The following is a 24,893-nucleotide window of genomic DNA, read 5'->3' on the forward strand; positions in this document are numbered from 1 at the left end:
CTTTTTGTCCTAGTTCACTCCTAGGATTAAAAAAAAATCAATCAGCGGAAACAAACCGATTTCTACTAGGAACAAAAGGGGGGGGGGATAGAAAAATAGAAGTATTATTATGCAGGGCTGCCCAAGCCTCTTTGATGTTTGTTATCCTTCTTTAGGGCCCATTTTCAATGTTCAATGTCTACATCTAGTTTTCGCAAAGGATTCACCAAGTGACAAGATAAAAACTTTGAAAATCTAGAGCCTACGAGAAGGTGCAAGGTTATAGATGGATGATGAAAATGTACTTAAAAGAATGCATGCAAATACTTGAGTAGGCATTTGAATGAATTGGGTATGAAATTTGACATAGCTAATCTAAGATGCACAACTAATCCAATGCTCAATTGCCTTGCTAAAACCTATTTCCATGTGGCTCAAAATGGTTGACGGTCCTTAGAAGCTAATCATGATGGATAGCTAATGAATTTTAATTTTCCTAATAAAAATATGGGATTGAGTTCCCTGTTTGTCAACTTAGCGTATGCTAGTTCCTCCCTATATCTATATCTCTCCTCTCAGAATAGGAGTAGATATATTATTTCATAGAACGAAGGAGAAAGAGACATAGGGAGCTATGTATTAGCATATGCTACACAATCTGACAACGTTCTTTCACTCTAAAAAATAGTGAAATAAAGATGAGACAAATTATTATTGTAACAAAGTTCTATTATTTTTCCAAATGTCACAGCACATTTATTTTTCCATGTGCATAGTTGATATTTAATTATGGTTATTGAATAGAGAGATGAATTAGATTAACCACATGTCAAATTTTTGAGTTTTTAAATCATTTAGATACATATCGGCATGCATCTCGTCAAGTGTATGTACAATACTCCAACAAGTAGGTGCCGGAGGAATCTTCCATCACTCTTTGGCTAACTTCATGCATGCTTTCTTAGTCTTCGTTGGAGTAACTTATTTAGTTGTGGCCATAGTTATCAATTCGGCCGAATAATTCGCGAATTATTCGGCCGAACCGAATTTTTTCGAATTTTATAAAAAATTCGGACCGAATCAGAATTAAAAATAAAATTCTTTAAAATTCGTGACTTTTTCCAAAATAAATATAAATCGTGAATAATTCGGACCGAATCCGAATTAAACCGAATTATTCGGTCCATTTAAACATTATTTAAAAAAAAAACCAAAAAAAAAAAAAAATAAAAATAAAAAAACAATTAAAAAAAAAAAAACCCCAATAAGATTTTTTGACCGCTTTTTTGACCAAATCCTTAAATTAATCGTCTGAATTATTCCGAATAATTCTCCGTCCGAATAATTCCCGAATCCAAATTTGCTAACTATGGTTGTGGCAGAAGCTTTGGCTACTTGAGAGACACTATCTATAGTTCATAATCATCAAATTCCAAAAATTATTTTTGAAAGTGATTCTCAGCTAGTATTTGTCCTTCTCTACAATATTTGAAACTGCATCATTGAAGCCATACTTTTGGACTATTGGTCCCTTTTATCCTCTTTTGAACAAGTTACCATTGCTCACACTTATTATGAAGGAAATGCAGTTGTTGTCCGCTTGGCTTCTCATGCCTCTCTTAATTGCTCTTCTTTATTTTGAGAGTACATCCTCCTTTTGCAGCTAATACATTATTTTTTGATAGTTGTCACAACTCTTTTCCATGTCTTGTGGCTTGTAAATAAATTCTCTTATTTTCACCAAATAAAAAAAAATGCTCTAGACATTACTGTGCATTCTTCCAACTCTAAGTAGGAAACAACAAGCTTCAAAAAAAAAAAAAAAAAAAAAAAATTTAAGAAATTGAAGATTTAAGTTCTTCACGATGCCAGCTCATACTTACAAAGGAAATGCAGTTGTTGTCTGCTTGGCTTCTCATGCCTCTCTTAGTTGCTCTTCTTCATTCTAAGAGCACATCCCCTCCCCTCCCCCCCCCCCCCCTCCTTCCTCTTTGCATCTCATTGTTTTTTGATAATTGCCACAACTCTTTTCCATGTCTTTTGGCTTGTAAATAAACTCTCTTATTTTCATCAAATAAATTTTTTTTTTTAGATATTACTGTTCATTCTCCCAACTCTAAGTAGGAACAAACAATTTTCTACATACAAAAAAAAAAAAGGATAAATAATTCAAATTTAAAAAAAAATGAAGGTTTAAGTTCACGATGCCATCTCAAAACACAAATTCCTTCCACGTGGGCCAGCATCAATTTTCGCACCCAAAAAATTGTAGCGCCCCCTCCCCTTAAAATGTACTATATACCTCCCTATATGACAGATTTTCTGTAATACCCCGTTCAATGGCTGAAATTGCATACGGGCGGAGGAGGGAACCCTCCCCCCTTCCCCACAAAAAATTAAAGTAATGGCTTAGATTTATCTTGTGATATTTAGAATCATAACCTTCCATCTTTATATGGATAACTATCTGTTAAGATAAAATCAAAGAATTAAAGCCAAATATGTTAGTAACTTATTCAATTTCATGGTTCATCAATTATGGACAAAGTTATACTTTTACCCAAAAAGCTGAATTTCTTTATAGCAAATCATATCAACCAAAAGAAAAGATCACCTTCCATTTGTAGAAACATCACCTTCCATTTTTACAATGGATAACTGCCAGATATGATAAAATCAAAGAATAAAGACCAGGGCTGTGCTATGTTACTTACTAAATTTCTTAAGCCTAACGTTACAAATCGTATCATACGAAAACAATAATGAGCTCAATCTTCTTCCTTCTTAGCATATTAATATATTAATGAGCTGTACTCTTCCCTTGTCTAATATATGGTTGGGTCATTTTTCACTTTTTTTTTTTCCACAAATAGCTCAATCTCTAAAGGGCTCAGCCAAACAAGGTAACATATATACAACCAATGTAATTTTGTATCAATCAACTTAGATTACATTTAATTCTTAAGATTTTGTTTCGCTGTAAGGACAATTAAAAGAAAAGAAGAAAAAAAATTTTAATTAAAAAAAAATTTGTAATCATTATTAAACTAACCCCCTAGCAGCCAAAAGCACAAAGCCCAAGGCAACTAAAAAAATTGAAAAAAAATAAATTCAGAATAAAAAAAGTACATTTTTTTCAGGTATTGGCATTGGCTTCGCTCAAGCCGCTATAAAATGTAAATTCATTGTTAAATATGGTAAGAAATTTTAGCTGTTTATACAATCACATATGAGATAATGATTAATAATTTTTTTTTTAAGGTTTGAAAGTTTCACTTTCCTTCTTTTTAAATTCTCTTTGTAATAAAAAATAGTTTAGGAAAAAAATCTTGCAAGTTGGCAAGTTTTTTAAATAAAATATGTTGGAATGTATAAGATTTTTTGTTAAAACTTCCTCTTTTACATGACTTTAGCTAGAAACAACGAATTTGAAACGCCCTCTGCACCCACCGACCCCATCACACATAAAATATGGCCCCCACACCTCATGGATGGTGTGAGATGAGGTTGGAGGATACAGCCGCTGGATCTCATCCAAGCTCTAAAACAGTTGTAACCTCTTGTGCAATGATATTTGGAGACCAAAATGACATGCGAATACCACATCTGTTTCCAAGACAGTGCAGGCAGTGAGATGACCGCACCACCCCTGCCTCATGCACTTAAGATACTCCTACACATTTTCCCATTGACTTCGTGCACTAGTGTTACCTACGCTAGACTCGCGGCTCATTGTATTAGGTTGAGTTGATCTGTCAAGATTAGATTTCAACGATTTCAAATGTTATTTTATTTTTTATTTTTGGTAAGAATTTCCGCATTATTATTTCTTCCTCAAAGAATGCTGACAGAAATCTAAAAGTATCTCATAGCGTTAATGATTCCAGCTAGTATACATAAACATGGGCCTCTTTTGAGTATTATCATTAGAACACACGGAGCTGAGAGGAGTTGAGAGTTGAGAGTTGAGAGTTGAGACAAGATGAGGCGTTCTTTGTCTTTCATCTTCTTCCTTGTGATTCTATTTATAGCCGTAGTTGATGCCGATATCGTCGAGGATACATGTCAGAAAGCTTCTCAGAATATCAAGGAGTTACCTTATGACTTCTGTGTGGCAGTTCTTGGAGAAAATCCCAAGAGCCACAGTGCAGATCTCCAATCACTAGGGATCATCTCAATGGAGTTAATCGAAGCCAACAGCGCCAAAGTTAGTTCACGCATTGCTGACCTATTGAATGATAAAAAGTTGGTAAGAGATGTTAAGATAAGGTTAGAGGCTTGTAAGGAACTTTACTCTAATGCGATTGATCAAGTAAAACCTGCAATTGATGCCTTCAAGGCTAAGGATTACAAGTCAGCTAATATTCAAGTGAGTGCGATGATGGAAGCACCTACTACTTGTGAAGAAGGGTTTAATGAGGAGCCTGGATTGCAATCACCTTTGGCAGCAGAGGATAATTATTTCCTCCGGTTGACTTCAATTGCACTGGCTATTACCACTTTAGCCTAATGAACTTCTCTGCTTTGAACCTTGTTTCGATGGAGATATATATGTGATCTTTGTTTTTTTTTTTTTTTTTCTTAACATAATAAATAATGTTTCATCCCTTCATAATTGAATCCTTTGTTCGATTTTCTTTTTGATGGAACAAAACTTAGAGAAATTGTTTTGGGGAAAAGGAAACAAGACATAATATAAGATGGAATGGAATTAGGTGTATAATTGATTAGGATGGTACGATCAGCCTGTGTAAGTAAATCACTTTTCTAATCCGGTATGCAATTTCGTACCCTAAATACAGTACTATTCGAACACTGATGTTTAAATTTTTGGAAAAAAAATTAGGGTTCCAAGGTATTTAGAGATTTTATTATACAAATATCTTCATGGTAACTCTACAAAAACAAAGAATGCCATCCGAAAATAATAGATGGGTGATCTTAGGGGCAAGTCGTGAAATTTTGATTCCTTTAAAAAAGTTGAAATCACGGTAAACCTGCAATAAATGAGAGAGACATTCCATAGCAGTGATGAAGATGTACAGACTCAAGAGGCACCCTTAGCGGATACCCTTGGATGCATCAAATGAATTAAAGTGACTTCCTTGAAGCTTGATGGAAAAAAATACAAGCGAAGAGTCTGCAAATCATATCACCTTAGGAATTCAGAGATCCGACTCTAATGAATCCCCATTCATATCTGTCATAAACCTTTGACATATTGAGTTTGAGAGCAAGAAACCAACTTTCATTTTAGTTTTATTTTCAAATAATGGAGAATCTATTGGGAGATAATAATATTATGGGCGATAAAATTTTTCCAGTCTGACATAAGAAACACCAAACTAACAAGCCAATGGAAGGGCGTGCAAGAGCATAATCAACACACACAATGGGGGCATCCTGGTCTTTTTTGCTTCCACACCAGTCTGGGTGTTTCCTGTGCCAGACTGGCGTGGCTCTATTTCCCTAATGTTATGTCTATCTTTAACTATTACATATTGATGGGGTGAGATATAGTGTTGAAGAAAATATTTAACCTGTCGGTGAGGAATTTAGCAATCTCTTAAGGGTTTAGCCAAAAAAGTAACATATATACAATGAAGAGAAGATTTTCATTGGAATACATAATTCATCAATATAATTTTGTATCAATCAATTTAAGTTACATATAATTCTTAAGGCTTCATTTGGTTACAAGGAGAATTAAAGGAAAGTAAAATTAAAATTAAAATATTATTAATATTAATATTATTATTATTATTATTATTTTGTAATAATTACTGAACTAAGCGCCCAGCAGCCAAAAGCCCAGAACCCAAGGCAACTAAAAAAAAAAAATGAAAAAAAAGAGATTTAGAATAAAAAAGTATAATTTCCAGGTATTGGACCCGGCTTCGCCGAAGCTGCTATAAAATGTAAAATGTAACATTATTAAAAATGTAAGAAATTTTTACTAACTTATACAATTAGATATGGGATAATGATTACAAAAGTTTCTTTTCAAATTTCCTTATAAATTTCTCTTGCAATCAAACATAACTTAAGAAAATCAAGCAAGTTTCTTAAGTGGAGAATATATAAGATTTTTTGTTAAAATTTCTCCTTGTGCATGGTTTAGCTAGTAAAAATGAATTTGAAACTCCGTTTGCACCAACCAACCCCATCACACACCAATTATGGTCCTCGCACCTCATGGAAGGTGTGAGATGAGGTTGGATGATACAGCCGATGGAGAGGATCCAAGCTTTGAAACAGTTGTGACCTTTGGTGCAATGAGATTTGGAGATCAAAATGGAGGCCAGATCAGGTCCACGTACGAGATTGTTCTCGTACGGCCCTGGTCCGGAGGGTTGGAATTCATTAAATGTGGAAAGAGAAAGTGAATTCCAATCCTCCTGACCAGGGGCGTACGAGAACAATCTCGTACATGAACCTAATCTGAACACATCAATATGACATACAAATACCCATCTGTTTCAAAGACTGTGCAGGGAGTGAAATGACCGAGCCACCCCTGCCTCATACACTAAAGATACTCTTGCATGTCCGCCCATTGACTTCGTACACTAGTGTTGCCTATGCTAGACTCGCCCATCGTTATATCAGATTGGGTTGATCTGCTTAGATTAGATTTCAACGATTTCAAATATTCTTCTATTTTTTATTTTTGGTAAGAATTCCGAGTATTATTACTTCCACATAGAACGCCGACAGAGATCTAAAATTATCTATTACCATTAATTATTCCCTATTTTAAAGACATTTCCTTAATAGGGAAGACCTTAGTAGTTAGCTAGTATAAATAAACGTTGGCCTCTTTTGAGTATTATCTTTAGAACACACAGAGCTGAGAGGAGTTGAGACTTGAGACAAGATGAGGCGTTCTTTGTCTTTCTTCTTCTTCCTTGTGATTCTAATTCTAGCCGTAGTTGATGCCGATAACGTCGAGGATACATGTCAGAAAGCTTCTCAGAATATCAAGGAGTTACCTTATGACTTCTGTGTGGCAGTTCTAGGAGAAAATCCCAAGAGCCACAGTGCAGATCTCCAATCACTAGGGATCATCTCAATAGAGTTAATCGAAGCCAACTGCACCAAAGTTAGTTCACGCATTGCTGAGCTATTGAATGATAAAAAGTTGGTAAGAGATGTTAAGATAAGGTTAGAGGATTGTAAGGAACTTTACTCTAATGCAATTGATCAAGTAAAACCTGCAATTGATGCCTTCAAGTCTAAGGATTACAAGTCAGCTAATATTGAAGTGAGTGCGATGATGGAGGCACCTACTACTTGTGAAGATGGGTTTAAGGAGGAGCCTGGATTGCAATCACCTTTGGTAGCAGAGGATAATTATTTCTTCCAGTTAACTTCAATTGCACTGGCTATTACAACTTTCGCCTAATGAACTTCTCTGCTTTGAACCTTGTTTCGATGGAGATATATATGTTATCTTAGGTTGTGAAATGGGTGTTTTTTCTTTTTTTTTTTTTTTTTTTCTTAACATAATAAATAATGTTTCATCCCTTCATAATTGAATCCTTTGTTCGATTTTCTTTTTGATGGAACAAAACTTAGAGAAATTGTTTTGGGGAAAAGGAAACAAGACATAATATAAGATGGAATGGAATTAGGTGTATAATTGATTAGGATGGTACGATCAGCCTGCGTAAGTAAATCACTTTTCCAATCCGGTATGCAATTTCGTACCCTAAATACAGTACTATTCGGACACTGATGTTTAAATTTTTGGAAAAAGAATTAGGGTTCCAAGGTATTTAGAGATTTTATTATACAAATATCTTCATGGTAACTCTACAAAAACAAAGAGTGCCATCCGAAAATAATAGATGGGTGATCTTAGGGGCAAGTTGTGAAATTTTGATTCCTTTAAACAAGTTGAGATCATGATAGGCCTATAACGAATGAGAGAGGCATTCCATAGCAGTTATGAAGATGTACGGACTCAAGGGGCATCCTTAGCTGGTACCCTTAGATGAATCAAATGAATTGGAACGACTTCCTTGAAGCTTGATGGAAAAAATGCAAGCGAAGAATTTGTAGATCATATCACCTTAGGAATTTAAAGACCCGACTCTAATGAATCCCCATTCTCATCTGTCATAAACATTTGACATATCGAGTTTGAGAGCAAGAAACCAACTTTACATTTTCTTTTATTTTCAAATTATGGAGAATTCATTGGGAGATAATAATATTATGGGCGATAGAACTCTCCGATTTGAGGGAAGAAACACCAGACCAACAAGCCAATGGGAGGGCATGCAAGAGCATAATCAGCTCACACAGTGGGGGGGAGCCTATTCTTTTTGCACCCTCACCAGTCTAGGTGTTTCCTGAGCCAGACTGGAATGGTTCCTTTTCCCTAATATTATTTGTTTACCTTTAACGATTACAGATAGACATACAAGGTGAGATATAGAATTGATTAAAAGGTTTAATCTATTGGTGAGCAATTTGGCAATGATTTTGTGGGAGACATTATAGAGACTGATAAATCGAAAGTCTTCGACGATCAAAGCATTATATTTTTTGGAGATTAAGGTGATGAGAGTATGATTTATTCCTTGAGCTTGAGGTAGAAAGGTGGAGGAGAAGAATTCTTTGACAAAATTATAGACATTCAGTTTGAGAGTTTCCCACCAATGTTGATCAAGGTTTTAGAGCATGGTATCGGAATGGGTACCGGCCATCTCCAAAAGCTTTATGGTATCGAAACAAATCGGTATTGGATTGCCTGTATACCCCTACTTTCCCTTAAAAATTGTTTTATTTTTTTATTTTTTATTATATTACCCCTTGTCCATATGTTAAACTGATATGGTATCGGTGAGGTATTGGGATTAGAGATTTGCCAAACTAATACAGATCTTCCAATATAGGAAATACTATACTAATACTGAGAACCATGATGTTGATAGAAGAATGCAGGGAATCCACAAATACCCCAGAGCTTTAAAACCGCCCAAGCTGAAAACCTCCTCTTCTTCTTCTTCTTTTTTTTTTTTTTTTTTTTTTTTTTTTTTTTTTTTTTTTTTAATGAAGGGTATTGAGGCCTTCGGCTAGGTTGAGTCCCATGGGCCGATACTGAACCCACAACCTCATGGACTGGATCATACCGGGGTTGAATAAGAATCATTCAACTTTCGCCAAAAGCTGTAAAGAGCACTAAACACCTTCGTGTGAGTGGCCCAAGGAGGTAAGATGAGTTGAACTCAAAACTACACGCTTTCTAGGGCGAAGGTCCCATGCCAACTCCACTACCTCCTTGGGGTTATATTCTTGACCTCCTTATCGAAGGGTTGATAGTGAGAAATGAGATATCAGATTTTGATAGAATTGGGTTGAAGAGATTTTCCACAAAATAGGGATCAAGAGTGTTGGAAGTCATGAAAATGTCATTAAAATTGGATGAGAATTTGGAGGCAATTATTGGGATGTCAAAGATTATTCCTTTGTCATTGACAATCAAAAGGGAATGTGCCTTGATGGCAAATTGCACTTGGCGATGGAGTGATAAAACTGTGCTCCTATAGCCATCAAAGATAAAGTTTTGTCTAGATTTCTGGACCAAAAAATCTATTCTACTTTAAGAAGAATTTTAATATGGCCTTTGATTTCCCGAAGCCGAGTAATTACCTTCTCTGAAGAGACTTGGATTCGAGGAAATGATAAAGAAGGGATCATTTAAGATGGGGAAGACAGAAAAATTAAGAAATTCTTATTCCACTTATTGAGGAGATTAGAGGTCCAATGAAGTTAATTTACTGAACAAATTATTATCCTCAAGTGAGCTCCAATGGGATGTGAAAAAAGAGTTGAAATGAAGGTGTTTGATCCATGCCGCTTGGAAAATTTCGAAAGGATTACATAGGGGTTGTGGCTTTGAGAAGAAGAGGTGAATTGATTAGATCCAAGAGAAGGGAGAGAGTGTTAAGACTAGCATTTGGGAAGAGAGAGAACTAGGACTGGGATCCCACACATCGGTTTAAATGTTCTAGGATTCTATTGGGTGGTTTCTGAGTAAACCAAGAACCAACAGGGGAGAGGGGGGGGGGGGGAATCTCTTCCAGATTAGACTTAGAGAGAAGGGACTAAAGATGAGTAGGTATGGTATAAGAAGCACTCTTAACATTCCAGCTGAAAATGTACATGATTGAAAGGTTGGCCTTTCTGGCACAATAGCGCATGTTTATGATACTGCATCGTAATTAAGGAATATAGTTTTCCAGTTAAAATGGAAATGCTAATGATGACTGTAATGCCGTTGATTTTTAATTCACAAACTGAAGACTTCATTTGATCAGTCAGAACACTGGGTGAACAAGATAGTTTGACCAAATCAGTAGTGAATTTTAAAAAATTTCAATCTCAATAATCTCCTTCTCATCATCATCCAAAAGGTCGCCCTATTTCCTTTTGGACTGTCCACCCTCCCTAGATTCGGTAGGTGCACCTTCGCCTGAGTGTCAAATGTGGAGCCAAGAATGAGGGTTCTTAGAAGATGACTTCTTTAGCTTGGAAGTCATAGTTTTCAAACCTTTAAGCGTGGCTTTGGATGTTCTCCTGTGGTTGAGCTTGAGCTTCAACCTGCGACAATTTTGTACCCTTCTCTTTCTTAGTTGCTAGTACCGGATGATAGAGAATGGTAACTCTCCCCTTTGATGCTTTGATTTTGGTCTTTCCGGACTTAATGGGTTAGAGGAAGAAGGTGCCTGGAAATAGAACCAATATGACACACTTGCAAATGGGGTGGATTGAGACACCCTAATACATAACCAAATATGTTGAGGGGGAGGGGGAGGGGGAGGGGGAGGGAGTGGTTTTAGGATTTTTACTTGAATTGGTGCAATAGCTTTTGTTGTAGGATCTTTTTTCTTTTTTCTTTGTCTTCTCCTTCAAAGTGCCTAACATTTTTGGCTTTGCTCCTTGGCGGGCAAGGTCTTTTTGGAATCCACAAGGGAAAACCATACTTGCCAAAATGGGAGGGGGTTGCCACATGGAAAATGTTCTCTTGAAAAACAACCAAAGATGAAGGTCTGAAGGGTACTTGTTTGGGTTGCACTATTAGCGGAAGGGTATGGTAGAGCAGGGAGGTGGCTTAGAGAAAAACATACATTTTTTTGGGGGTGAAAAAAAAAAGACTATTTATTAGAACATGTCAGGCACGTGGAAGAAGGGATACAAGGTTCTTTTGAACCATGGAGTGGATAAGGCCAGACCGTCATATATGAACGAGATTGGGCCTTTCAAGATAGGGAATCTGCAACAGAGTTACAATCCCTAGAAACATGAGTGAAATTACAATCAATGAGTTGAGAAGCCAAGAACAAAATATCCGAGATGATTCCTTGAACTGATATAGGAGCTTGTTTGCGTGGTTGAAGGATGAGTGTCATCAGATCTTTGCAGTCAACTTCCCCCTTCACATAATCCAACCCATTGGAGAAACATTTTAGGAGGCCAAGGCACAGAGCAGGAGCTTCCCCTTCAAGGATTGAGTGGAACACTTGACGTCAGATACGGCATACATTGGATCTCCATTGCTATTACGAATGATCACTCCCAGGTCTCCTTTACTTCTATCCCCAGTCCATGAAGCATCTAAGTTCAATTTCAGAAGGAAGCACTAGGTGGATTCCATCTGGGATGATTCTCATCGAGTTGATAGTGGCTGGGAGTGTTGATTGATGAGATAAGACCACACTTAATTTCAGCGTATTATTGAAACCCATGCAAGAGATGAATCAAGGAGCAATTTAGATAATTCACAAGGTTTAGTGTTTAAGTTGCTATTTTTCTTTGAGTTGTGGGAGTAGAAAGGAATATAAGATCAATGTTAAATTACCAAATTGAGGTTGGATAATAGTCTAAGGTTTAGTTTTAATTAGGGCATTAATGTCTTATCTCAAATCCTTAAATCTAGGAAATGATAAAATGGGAGAATGATACAACGGTGGGTTTCTTCTTCAAATCTATTCCTATTGTGTCAAGAGAAAGAGAAGGAAGAACAAAGAGAATATGTTGAATAGAAGAAGCTCAGGAAATAAAGAGGAAGAGAGAGGAGGAAGAATAGGATCAAATAGAGAAATGAGGTTTTTGTAAAGGATTCTATGACAACTCAAGCTTAAATCTAGAGATTTAGTTTAGGAGAAGGAGATTAGAGGGAGAACGGAGTTCAGTCTTGGAAATTTCTAAGATTGAGAGATTTTGTTCAATTCAGGCTCTAATCCATACTTGAGTACATAAATTTCAGGTTAGTATAGTAAAATGTATGTTTTGATTTTAAAATGCACGTACAATTTGAGTATTAGATCAACCAAGGATGAAGTATTCATGTATTAAATGGAATGCATGTGAATGAACTTAAATATTTGAGGCAAAATTTGGAAATTTCGGAACTAAAGATCCATTTCAGATTTGGATTTACTGTTCTAGCTGATAGACTTTTGTTCAGTAGGAATAACATAACTTCTTCACATGTACTCCAAATCAGTTAATTCTAAGTGTTTTAGAAACTAGACTCATAGATATTCAATTTTAGTAGAAATAGATCCTGTCTAATTGCTCTTCAAAGTAAATTTAAATTGCACTTGAAGTGGGAGGATAAATTCTGCCTAAGAGTAGATTAAATATCTGTGCAGTAAATTTCGAAAAATGATAGAAAACAGATCGCACAAAAAATGGTCATAAGTTTTTTATTCGGACTCAGATCGAGGTGATTCAAAGGTGTTGGATTCACGACTCATTGATCTAAAATTGTTTAAAAGAAATCATCCTCTAAACCTATTGTTTTCAAGGACATTTTGTACTTGAACACGAACCTTGCTGAAAGTGCAATTAGGTGTGTCATTCTATTATTGATTTTTGAGAATTTATCTTGTTTGTTACTAGAGAACTATTGACGTGTTGTGAGTTACTGTTATGGTAACATTATAGCAGAAAAATCAAGGTGTGTGATGTATTTGCTATGTGCATACGATGATGTTGAACATGTTGATGTAATAAAAGTGCAATTCAATAGTTGGATTAGATTGCATATTGTAATGATGGATGAGAATGTTTTATTTTGAAATACTTTGGGTCATTATGGTTATGAGAATTACCAAGAGAAGGTTTTCGGTGAGACCTAGTTAATAATTGGTGAGATCGATGTCAAAAGACCACATGGTGAGGTGCATAGATGTCAAGAGACACTTGGGTTAGACCTAGTCAAGAGACGACATGGTGAGAAAGCCATTGCCAAGAGATGTATTTGGTGAGACTAGAGTTAAAAAACCTTGTGGTGAGGACAAATTATGCGGGCAAGGAAAACGTATGAATTAGACACTTTTATAGTCATTATATTGCAAAGATATGAAATGGTAATGATTGGTTGGTTTGTTTTCGTAAGTATATGTGCATGTCTGGTTTAGAATTTTTTAGGCAAGGTTTTATTCACTATGTCGAGCTCACCACTTTATTATATATATTTTTTCAAAGGTAATGGTCAGGGCAATAGGGTTGGTTAGGAGCCTGCAAGTTGATGGTGACCAAGAAGAAGAAATCTTTCGTAATTTGTTATTTTTTTTTACTCTTAATGGTTAAGAGAACTTAAATTTAAATATTAACCAAGTATATTTGAGAACTTAAGAGTTTGGATTGTAAATATTTGGTTAGCAGGGTGCGATCATGATGGCTCTAATTATAAACTATGCATGGATGCTTGGTTCTAAATTCTGATCATTTGATCATCACCCATGAGGACGTGACCATACCCTTTTTCGGGTTTGGGCTGTGATAGATTGGGCCTTTCATATTTTATTCCAAACTGATGATGGGTGGCAGTCCAAGAACAAATCAAAGAGGTGGATGGCTTCTCCAATTTGTTTAAGAATGAATATACTTAAGTAGGTGATAGATTGACCAAAAAATCGGATATAAGAGTAGAGGGGCAATTTGGAGGACGAGAATGGCGAATGCTATATCTGGGATAGTTTGGAAGCCATTTGTCCTTCCAAATGTTGATGCCGTCACCTTTACTGATTCTCCAGATTAGCTCATCTTCAAGAGCTTTCCGACCTTCCAAGGTACTACTCCATGCCCAAGAAGGGTAACTTTCCTTGGTAGCTTCCATAAAGTCAAAATTTAGAAATAGAGGGAATTCACGGAACAAAACTTGGCTGCTGCTTGGGTTGCAGCCAAGTAGCTGCAACCCCTGGTACCAGCCATGGGATTTGAAACTTAAGGATAAGGGTGGAAAAATTTACCTTAGGTGGGTATTTTCAAATCTGCCCCTGGGATTCCATTCCCTTGATTCTTACCATAGGGCAACCTGGGCAGCAGCAATTTTTTTTCCGAATTCACCAAAGTAGCCCAATGGGAGGATGGACTAAAAAGAGCTTCCATACTATCTTAGAAAGAAGGGCCACCCTGTTAATAGCCGGATCCCACAAACTGAGGCCAACATTTCCTTTGAAATGGCTTAACTTGGACCAAGAGTGTCAATTTATTTTCCGATTGTTGTTTGTTCCTCCCCCAAAAAGTGAGGTATTGAGCTTCTTGATCGCTTATGAAATGAAGTGGGAAGTTTGAAGTGACTCACGACAAAGTTTTGCGCTAGTTGAATGACTGATTTGAGAAGCACCTCTCTTCCTACAAATGAAAGATAAGATTTCACCCATCTATGCATTCTTGAAGACATCCTATCACTGATGTCATGGAATAAATCAGTCTTACAGGCTCCAATATCACTAGGAAATCAAGATAGTTTGTTGGTCGATCCCCATACGGGATCTTGAATATTCTAGAAGACCAGCATTTCATACAGGGGTAGTATTTGGGTTGAAGTAGAGGCTAGGCTTCTTAGTATTGATGCACTGGCCACTCACCTCGCAATAAAGCTCAACACAATATTTTAAGTTTTGGAGATCCTTAAGCTTGACTTTGGAGATTAAGAGGTAGTAATCAGCGAAGAAGAGATGGGAGAGCGGCTGGATCTATTGCTCACTCGAATATCGTTGATGGCATCATTTTCCGTGGCCCTCGTTAGGACATTACTGAGAGCTTGAGAGCATAAGATAAACAGGTTAGGCGAAAACGGATCACCCTTGACGTAACCACAGCTCAGTCTGATAGAACATCATATTGCCCCACTAACCGATATGGAGTAATGAGCAATGATAAGACATCCCATGATCATTGAGACAAAATGGTCACCAAATCCCATTTTTAGTAAGAGACTCTTCATGAAGGTCCATTCAATATGGTCATAAGAGAAAAAATAATAATAATAATAAATAATAATACATGGTAACTTGGATTACGAGGGGTAGAAGTAACTAATATTGGAGAGTGTTTCTTATCCAGGAGTGTAGAGAGGTTATTACAAGGCGGGGAGAAGAGAGACAGGGGTTTGAGAGCATAGGATAGGATATGATTTTGGACTGAGAATATTGTCCCTAAAATATGGTTAAATAAAGAGGGCAGATTATTATTGTGACAAAAGTCTGCTATTATTTCAAATTTCACAAGACACCTATACAGCCATATGGCCAAATGATTTAGTCATTCTGATTGTTGAATAGAGAGGACATGATGTAAATAGCCATGTGTTAAATTTCAAAGTTTGTAATTCATTTAAGGGTGGGCCCCTGCATCAACCTTTTCAAAATAAAGGGTTTTTGCCTCAGGCAACGCTGACTTGGCTCAGTTCAACTAGAGTGGAGGAGAGAGCTCCCTGAAAGACAGCATGGCCCTACGCAAGTGTGGGAGCCAATCGGAGCATGGACGGAAGCAAGAATAGTAACGGGTTTTCCACCTTTCATGGGGGGCGAGGTTTTCATTTCGAATCCCCTTGTCTATGCGCAGTCCCAAAACTTGGGATTAACACTCTTTTCTGTAAATGAAAGATAAGATTTCACCCCATCTATGCATTTTGGAAGATATCTGATCACTGATGGAATAAATCAGTCTTATAGGCTCCAATCTCAATAGGCAGTCTAAGATATTTTGTTGGCCTATCCCCATACGAGATCTTGAATATTCAAGAAAACTAGCATTTCAGGTGGGGTAGAATACTTGGGCCGAAGCAGAGGTTAGACTTCTTAATATTGATGCACTGGCCACTCACTTCGCAATGGAACTCAACACAATTCTTCAAGTTTTGGAGATCCTTAAGCTTGACTTGAGAGAATAAGAGGCAGTCATGAACAAAGAAGAGATGGGAGTGTGGCTGGGATTTCTTGTGCATTCTAAAATTCTTGATGGCATCATTTTCTATGGCCCTCGTTAGGACATTACTGAGAGCTTGAGAGCATAAGATAAATATAGCAGGTGACAATGGACCTCCTTGACGAATACCAAAGCTCAGTTTGGTAGAACATCGTACTGACCTATTAACCAATATGGAGTAATGAACAGCAGAAAGACATCTCATGATCATTAGACAAAATGGTCACCAAATCCCATTTTTAGTAAGAGACTCTTCATGAAGGTCCATTCAACACGGTCATAAGAAAGAGAAAAAAAAAAAAAACATACATGGTAATTTACAAACGAGGAGTAGAAATAACTAATAAGGGATAGTGTTTCTTATCAAGGAGTGTAGCCTACGCCGGTAGGAAATATCCAACCACTGCCCCTGAATAGGAAAATTCTAAAAGGGTAGAGAGGTCATTCCAAGGCAGGGGAGAAGAGATATGGATAGGTTTGAGAGCATAGCTTAGGAATTAGGATACACTTTTGGACAGAGAATATTTTCCATAAAATATGGTTAAATAAAAAAGGAAAAAATTATTATTGTAATAAAGGTCTGTTATTATTTCAAATTTCACAAAACATCTATACTACTATATGGCTAGATGATATAGTTATTCTGATTGTTGAATAGAGAGGGCATGGTCTAAATTAGCCATGTGATAAATTTCAAAGTTTATTATTCATTTAAGGGAGAGGGTTCCCTAAAAAGTAGTGCAGCCCTACGCCAATGTGAGGGCCAGTGGGAGCATGGATAGAAGCAACAACAGGGGCGGGATTTCCACCTTTTATGGGGGCGAGGTTGTTATTTTGCATCCCCTTGTCTATGCATAGGGCCACAGTGCCTTTTAGGGTTCTCTTTCCCTTCATCTAAATACCCCTTTTGTATTGGCACACATCTTGTGTATGCCCATGCATGTGTACTAGTACTCTAGATATTGCTGGCACTCTCCCAACTTTAAGTGGAAATAGACGATTTATGTTTAAAAAAAAAATAGATAACTCATATTTATTATATGTTTAGAAACAACAACAAAGAAAAAAGGCCATGCGATTTTTTATTTGATAAGAGTGGAGTAGTAATTGAAGGATCATCGAATAATTGAAAGAAATGATCGCTGAGTTAGAGGGAGATCATGCGACCTTCCCGGAGGGGGAAAGAAACAATGGCCGCCCGTTGGATAGAGGGAAACGATGACTGGTCACGGACTTCTTGTGCCTTGCGTGCCCCTCCACTCCTGATGTGGTGCCTAGTACCGTGGCGGAGCAAGGAGATTCGAGAGAGGGTGAGAGAAACAATGAAGATAGACGGCCTGCGGATCGGCAAGCACGCATATCCTATGCTACTGTGACAAAGAAGACTCTCCCTGACGTGGAGGATCTTCCAAATCTGATTCGCATAGGATCTTTGACGAGAGTAGTGATTCCACAGGAAGCGTATGAAGAGAAACTGGAGACCTTCTCCTTTGCGTTGATAGGCAAAGTAAACTTCAGGTATGTTTCTATGGACGATATAAGGAGAGAGGTGTTAGCTGCATGGAAGATGAAGGGGAAAGTGAACCTTTCTCCCCTAGGGAAGGGTTTTATCCTATTTCGTTTTGAGAAAGAGGGAGATATGGCCTCAATATGGAGGAGAGACCCGATCAAAGTAGGGGGACAAATCATTCGTTTCCAGAGATGGTGACCAGAGTTTAATATTAGTGACAATTACTCCCACACCAAGCTCGTTTGGATTCGATTCCCTGAGCTTCCTATGGAGTATTGGCATGAGAAAATTACATTGACCATGGCAAAGGCAGCAGGAAGGCCTGTGGCTCTAGATAAAACCTTAAATGCAACGATGGGCAATTATGCAAGAGTCCTCATTGAGATGGAGCTCAATGGAGCCAGAGTTGAGGAGATGCAAGTAGAACAGAGATACCCAGGAAAGGAGATGCTATTCTGGTTCAATCAATGAATCATCTATGAAGACGATATAGTTAGATGTTTCTCTTGCAAAAAGCTGGGACATCATGCTAACCAATGCAGAGGAAAGATGGTAGGGAAAGTTGTCGTCGAGCAGGCTTCTCACCAGATCGGAGGCGGCGGCGGCTAGGACGCTGGCAGGGAAGAAAATCCTTCACATATGGTAGGAAATCATCGGTCTCCTACTAGAATCGTAGCTGCAGTAAATGAGAATAGTTCCCATATTCGTCAAGATCTACAGGTGGATAGTTCCCATACTTGCCAAGATTTAGTGGTGGATTTAAATGGAGAAGAATATTTCTCAACTGAGAATATTCCTTACAATGAGTTGGCTGCAAAGTACCCAATGGGTGTTGGGGCACAAATGGTGGATAACCCACTGGCTGTGGAAGACCTTGGGTCGACCCAGTCCTCTAGTCTGTCTGAGAATGAATCGCAGGCCTCAAGCGAGGAGAGCGATCACAGGGAGGGCGTGTTACCTGTCAGGGAAGCTTAGAAATAGAGGGGGGACTCTCACATGGTGTGTGCTCTGCGACCGCGGTGTAAAATAAATTACAAACCAGGAGGTTGTGGTGGTAGAGGGGGAAAGAGTGGCAGGGGCCAAGTTTGGGAGGGGGCTGAGAATAATGTGACAGAGCTCTCTCAATTGTGCCTGGTGGAAGGCCGGGTAGTTATTCATCATAAGGAAGTGGAAAAAATAGATAAGATCATGCAGCGTGTTGAAGGGTCCAATAGACCTGGAAAGCAATCTTTTGAGAAGGAGCAGAATGATGTATCTGCCCACCACTCCGTCTCCATCTAATTGCCAATGAAGGTCTTCTTTTGGAATATCAGAGCAATCAAGAAGGCGGCAGGTAGGAATGCCTTACGACACTTTATTAAGGATAGAGCGCCGGACATCATATGTGTAGCAGAGCCGATGATTGAAGTAAGTGCTTTTCCAAATTTATTTTTTAATAAACTGGGATTCAATAGCTCTTTCATTCACAATTCCAGTGCAGGGAAGCCCTCTGATTTGTGGATTTTATAGAAGAGAAATTTGAACACTCCAACTGTTGTTTCTGAGTCAGAGCAGCATATTTCGATCTCCATTAAGTGGGAATCGAAATGGTTTCAGCTTTCTTCCATTCATGCCAGCAGCTTCAAAGCAGGAAGAAGGGAGCTGTGGTTGAAGCTAGTGGCTGATCTCCCCCAACCTTTAATCCCTTGGACTAGTATTGGGGATTTTAATTCGACTCTGCTTTCCTATGAAAAAAGGGGGCTAGGGAATTTTAGTATGGGTTCAGCTGCTGAGTTTGGAGCCATGGTGGATGCATGTGGGATAGCCTAACTGCTGTCACCTGGGAGAAAAATCACCTGGTCTAATAATAGACGTTGTGGCAATGTCTCGACAGTTCTGGATAGATGTTTTTGTAATGAAGAATGGATCAACTCTTTCCAGGATTGTGCCCAACTGGTGCTCCTTAGAATTGTTTCAGATCATTCCCCTTTGTTGTTCACCTCTGGTCTGTCTCATCGGCTTATAAACTGTCCCTTTAGGTTCCATAAGTTCTGGATCCATAAGTTCTGAATGGAACATAGGGATTTTGAGAAGGTAGTTGCCACATCATGGGAAGAGTGGATCTCAGGGAATCCGATCTCTGTTCTAATGCTAAAACTCAAAAGGCTAAAGGGCATGCTTCGTAATTGGGTGAGAGAAGCCTTCCCAAACTTTAATAAAGCGCTTGAGGAAGCCAAGGAGCTAGCGCAGGTGCAGTAGAATATTGTTATAAATGGTCTAGATGATCATCTTTTTGATTTAGAAGCGGATGCGAAGACCTCTTTGATAAAAGTCTTGGAAAACCATGAAAATTTTTGGGCTGAAAAGGCTAAAGTTAAATGGATGAAGCAAGGGGATCGCAATTCTAGGTTCTTCCATTTGTCTACTAAAATGTGAAGACTCAGAAACTCTATAAGAAGCCTCAAAAAATTGGATGGGACTTTGGTGGAAGGTCAAGACCAGATAGGTAATTATACAGTTAATTCCTACGAGCAATTTTACAAAGCTGAGCCTTTAGTGGAGCATGTGGAGCTTCTTGATTCCATCCTTATGGTTCTTCACCAAGTCGATTGCTATGTGCTTGAAGCCTTACCAGGGAATGAAGAAATTAAAAGAGTAGTATGGGACCTGGACCCCGATAGTTCTCCAGGTTAGGATGGATTTTCTAGAGCTTTCTTTAGAAAATTCTAGAATACATGTGGAGCTTCTTGATTCCATCCCTATGATTCTTCACCAAGTCGATTGCTATGTGCTTGAAGCCTTACCGGGGAATGAAGAAATTAAAAGAGTAGTATGGGACCTGGACCCCGATAGTTCTCCAAGTCCGGATGGATTTTTTGGAGCTTTCTTTGGAAAATGCTAGAATGCTGTGGAGCTAGAGGTGTGTAATGCATTTAAATATTTCTTTAGTACTAGCCAACTGCCCAATGGTGTGAATAATAATTTCCTGGTTCTTATTCCCAAGGAGAAGAGAGCCTCTTCTCTAGATAAATTCCGGTCATTGTGTATGGGGAATTTTTATTGCAAAATTTTATCCAAAGTAATGGTGATGGGGCTTGATAAATTACTTCCCAAATTGATATCTGAAGAACAGGGAGTCTTCCAGAAAGAAAAGCTAATCCATGACAACATCAGTGTGGCTTCAGAGCTGGCAAATATGATGTTTGCTTCTACTAGAGGGGGAGGTATGGGATTAAAAATCGACATCAAGAAAGCATATGATACAATCTCGTGGTCTTTCATGTTTCAGGTGTTGCATCGTTTCGGGTTCACAGAGAAGTAGATAACGTGGTTGAACCAAATTTTGATATCCACTAAGATATTGATTTTGATTAATGGAGGTCCACAGGGATTCTTTGGAGTGGAGCGTGGTCTGAGGCAAGGGGACCCCATATCTCCCATGCTCTTTATTATTGCGGAGGAAGTGCTCTCCAGAACAATAAATTGAAGCCAATTGAAGGGCTTCGCGGTGCCAAAACCTCATGCTCATATTCTCTTTGTTGATGATATATTCATCTTCTCCAACACTTCAATGAGGTATGTGAGGAATCTTAAAGACTTTCTTCCAAAGGAGCAAGAGTTCTCAGGGCAGGTTATCAGCTTAGAAAAAAGTAAGCTATTTTTAGGGAAAATTTTCCCTTCCAGGAAGCATCAAATCTCTAATACTTTAGGCATTCCCATGTGTACCTTCCCTACAAGGTACCTAGGTGTGGAAATCTTCAAGGGAAGGATTAAAAAAGATACCTTGTTGCCGATTATGGATAAGGTTAAGGGGAGATTGGTGGGCTAGAAAGGGATATTGCTTTCAATGGTTGGCAGGGTGGAATTGGTTAAGACAGTGATTTCGGGAATGCCGACCCTTAGCTTCTTTGTATACTCGTGGCATGCATCTCTAGTGGTAATGATGGAGAAATGGATGCGGAATTTTATTTGGACCGGTGATGTAGACATGGTCAAGGCTGTAATGGTGAAGTGGGACTCTATGTGTAAGCCCAAGGATGAGGGAGGTCTGGGGCTTAGGAGGCTACGAGATTCCAATAAAGCAATGTTGTGCGAAATGATTTGGAGAATTAAAACTGAGAAGACAATAGCGTCAGCCTTTCTCAGAGCTCGGTTTCTAAAGAAGGATGAAAGGTCTCTCAAAAAATGCAACACCACCTCTATATTTGTAGGTATCAGGAAGATGTGGTCCTTTGTGGGTGATAAGGAGCGTTGGATCATAGGGAATGGTCACCTCGCAAATTTCTGGAAGGATAAATGGTGGGTTCCAAACTCCATTATGGGCCTACTTTCGTTGGACAACGATCAAAGCATCTCTACTTCGGCAAAGGTAGGGGAGTTCATCAGAAATGGGGAATGGCAACTACCTGAGGTAGTATCTCCTCTTCTTCATGAAATATTTGCTCAGATTAAAAAGATCAACATTCTGAGTTTGCAGATGAAGGACTTCAGGGTGTGGTTGCTAGCTCCCTCAGGGAACTTCTCCTTGAGGTCAGCTTGGGAGAATGTTAGAATGAAGTCCTCGAAGGTGCACTGGTCTACTTTGATTTGGCAGAAGAACCTTCCTCCAAGACACTCTATTTTTTGATGGAGAGTGGTGCATGGTAGAATCCCTACGGATGACCTGGTCCGCCAAAATGCGGTGCCAAAACGGTTGCTCATATTCTCTTTGCTAATTATATATTCATCTTTTCCAACGCTTCAATGAGGTATGTGAGGAATCTTAAAGACTTTCTTCTAAAGTAGCAAGAGTTCTCAGGGCAGGTTATTAACTTAGAAAAAAGTAAGCTATTTTTGGGGAAAATTTCCCCTTCTAGGAAGCATCAAATCTCTAATACTTTAGGCATTCCCATGTGTACCTTCCCTACAAGGTACTTAGGTGTGGAAATCTTTAAGGGATGGATTTAAAAAGATACCTTGTTGCCAATTATGGACAAGGTTAAGGGGAGACTGGGGGGCTGGAAAGGAAAATTGCTTTCAATGGCTGGCAGGGTGGAATTGGTTAAGACGGTGATTTCTGGAATGCTGACCCATAGCTTCTCTGTATACTGGTGGCCTGCATCTCTAGTGGCAATGATGGAGAAATGGATGCGGAATTTTATTTGGACCAGTGATGTAGACACGGTCAAGGCTGTAACGGTGAAGTGGGACTCTATGTGTAAGCCCAAGAATGAGGGAGGTCTGGGGCTTATGAGGCTGTGGGATTCCAATAAAGCAATGCTGTGAAAAATGATTTGGAGAATTAAAACTGAGAAAACAACAGCGTTGGCCTTTCTCAGAGCTCGGTTTCTAAAGAAGAATGGAAGATCTCTCAAAAAATGCAACACCACCTCTATATTTGTAAGTATCAAGAAGATGTGGTCCTTTGTGGGTGATAAGGAGTGTTGGATCATAGGGAATGGTCACCTCACAAATTTCTAGAAGGATAAATGGTGGGGTCCAAACTCCATTATGGACCTACTTTCACTGGACAACGATCAAAGCATCTCTACTTCGGCAAAGGTAGGGGAGTTCATCAGAAATGGGGAATGGAAACTACCTGAGGTAGTATCTCCTCTTCTTCATAAAATATTTGCTCAGATTAAAAAGAACGACATTCCGAGTTTGCAGATGAAGCACTTCAGGGCGTGGTCACTAGATCCCTCAAGGAACTTCTCCTTGAGGTCGGCATGGGAGAATGTTAGAATGAAGTCCTCGAAGGTGCACTGGTGTACTTTGATTTGGCAGAAGAACCTTCCTCCAAGACACTCCATTTTTTTATGGAGAATGGTGCATGGCAGAATCCCTACGGATGACCTGGTCCACCAAAAAGGTGTTTATCTCTCGTCCAGATGTGACCTGTATGGCAAGGCTGATGAAAGTATGTCTCATATTTTCTTATGCTGCTCATTCTCTATATCGATTTGGAAGCAATTTCTAGATCTTTTTGAGGTGGTGTGGGTAGATCACCCAACCATTCAAACGATGTTTAAGTGGTGGAAGCGGAGAGCTCGAGTTATTCAGATTAAGATGCCATGGAAGCTGGGCTTGCTAATCATCATTAACCATATTTGGTGGGAAAGAAACAAGAGAAGGCAAGAAAATAAAGAAAGGGCAGTGAGGTATATCTTTCTAAGGATAAGGTAGGAGATTCAGCTTTGCTGCGAAGGGTCAAGTGAAGAAGCTCGTTGGATTTCGGACTTGATTTCATGTAGGAAGCTAGGCTTAAGTATCATAAATCCTACCTCCCCTCCCCCACTTGAGGTCCACTGGTGTAAGCCTTCCAGGGAGTGGATGAAGATCAACGTGGATGGTAGCTCGCTTGGTAATCTGGGCAATGCAGGTTCTGGTGGAGTCTTAAGGAACAATAAAGGCAAGGTAATCGACTCTTTTAGCATTTTTATGGGAGTCAAACATATATATGAAGCTGAATTTGAGGCGGTGTTGGAGGGTATTTTGCTTGCTAGACACCATAATGCTAGGGGTGTTTGGATTGAGTCTGACTTAGCATCCGTGGTTTCAGCAGTCCAGAGAAGGGAGATTCCATGGTTTGCTTGTAGAAATGGAGATCCGCCATTCCCTTCTTGGAGTCGGTGCAATGGAAGATCACACACTGTTTTCGTGAAACTAATGTAGTGGCTGACTTCCTGGCTAGGAAATCATCTAAATCTTGTATTTCTGAATTCCCAGTGGAGTTCCCGAGTCATGTTGTTGCTGAGTTAGCTTCGGATGCGTTGGACAGGCACCGTTTTTGATTCGGCTAAGCCCTTCACTTGCTCCCTCTGCTGATGGTCATGCCGAAGGTGGAGATTGCAAGTGGGCTTAGTGGTATCGGCCTGCCCTCTTTGTATTTCTCTTTGTTTTTTGTTTTCCTCTCTTTCAATAAAATTACCTTTTAGCACAAAAAAAAAAAGAAAAATGGCCAGCTATGTTATTTACTTATAATTTCAAGGTCCATCAAAAATTAAGAACAACGTTACAATTCTAGCGCCCACCCCCACCCCACCCCACCCCAACCCACGAAAAAAAAAAAAAAAACTAGTTTCTTAAAGTAAATCGCATCATATGAAAAGAAGATATTTTCTAAAAATGCTTCCTGTAATCTTCCCTTGCCAAAACTATATAGATAGTTCATTGTGATGTGAACCAAACTAACATATATTGATAGTGAAGA

General features: G+C 38.7%; 2 protein-coding genes across 2 annotated transcripts; both read left to right on the forward strand.

Annotated features, from left to right (window-relative positions):
- Positions 1-3,888: 3,888 nt before the first annotated feature.
- On the forward strand, positions 3,889-4,599 carry LOC122071220 (putative invertase inhibitor). Its single transcript, XM_042635533.1, has one exon. It carries the CDS (start codon positions 3,962-3,964, stop codon positions 4,487-4,489), a length of 528 nt encoding a protein of 175 aa, XP_042491467.1. The 5' UTR covers positions 3,889-3,961; the 3' UTR covers positions 4,490-4,599.
- Positions 4,600-6,794: 2,195 nt separating this feature from the next.
- On the forward strand, positions 6,795-7,542 carry LOC122071261 (putative invertase inhibitor). Its single transcript, XM_042635583.1, has one exon. The coding sequence runs from the start codon at positions 6,857-6,859 to the stop codon at positions 7,382-7,384; it is 528 nt and encodes a 175-aa protein (XP_042491517.1). The 5' UTR covers positions 6,795-6,856; the 3' UTR covers positions 7,385-7,542.
- The last annotated feature ends 17,351 nt before the right edge of the window (positions 7,543-24,893 follow it).

This window comes from Macadamia integrifolia, unplaced genomic scaffold (genome assembly GCF_013358625.1).
Source record: "Macadamia integrifolia cultivar HAES 741 unplaced genomic scaffold, SCU_Mint_v3 scaffold_198A, whole genome shotgun sequence".
Lineage (NCBI taxonomy): Eukaryota > Viridiplantae > Streptophyta > Magnoliopsida > Proteales > Proteaceae > Macadamia > Macadamia integrifolia.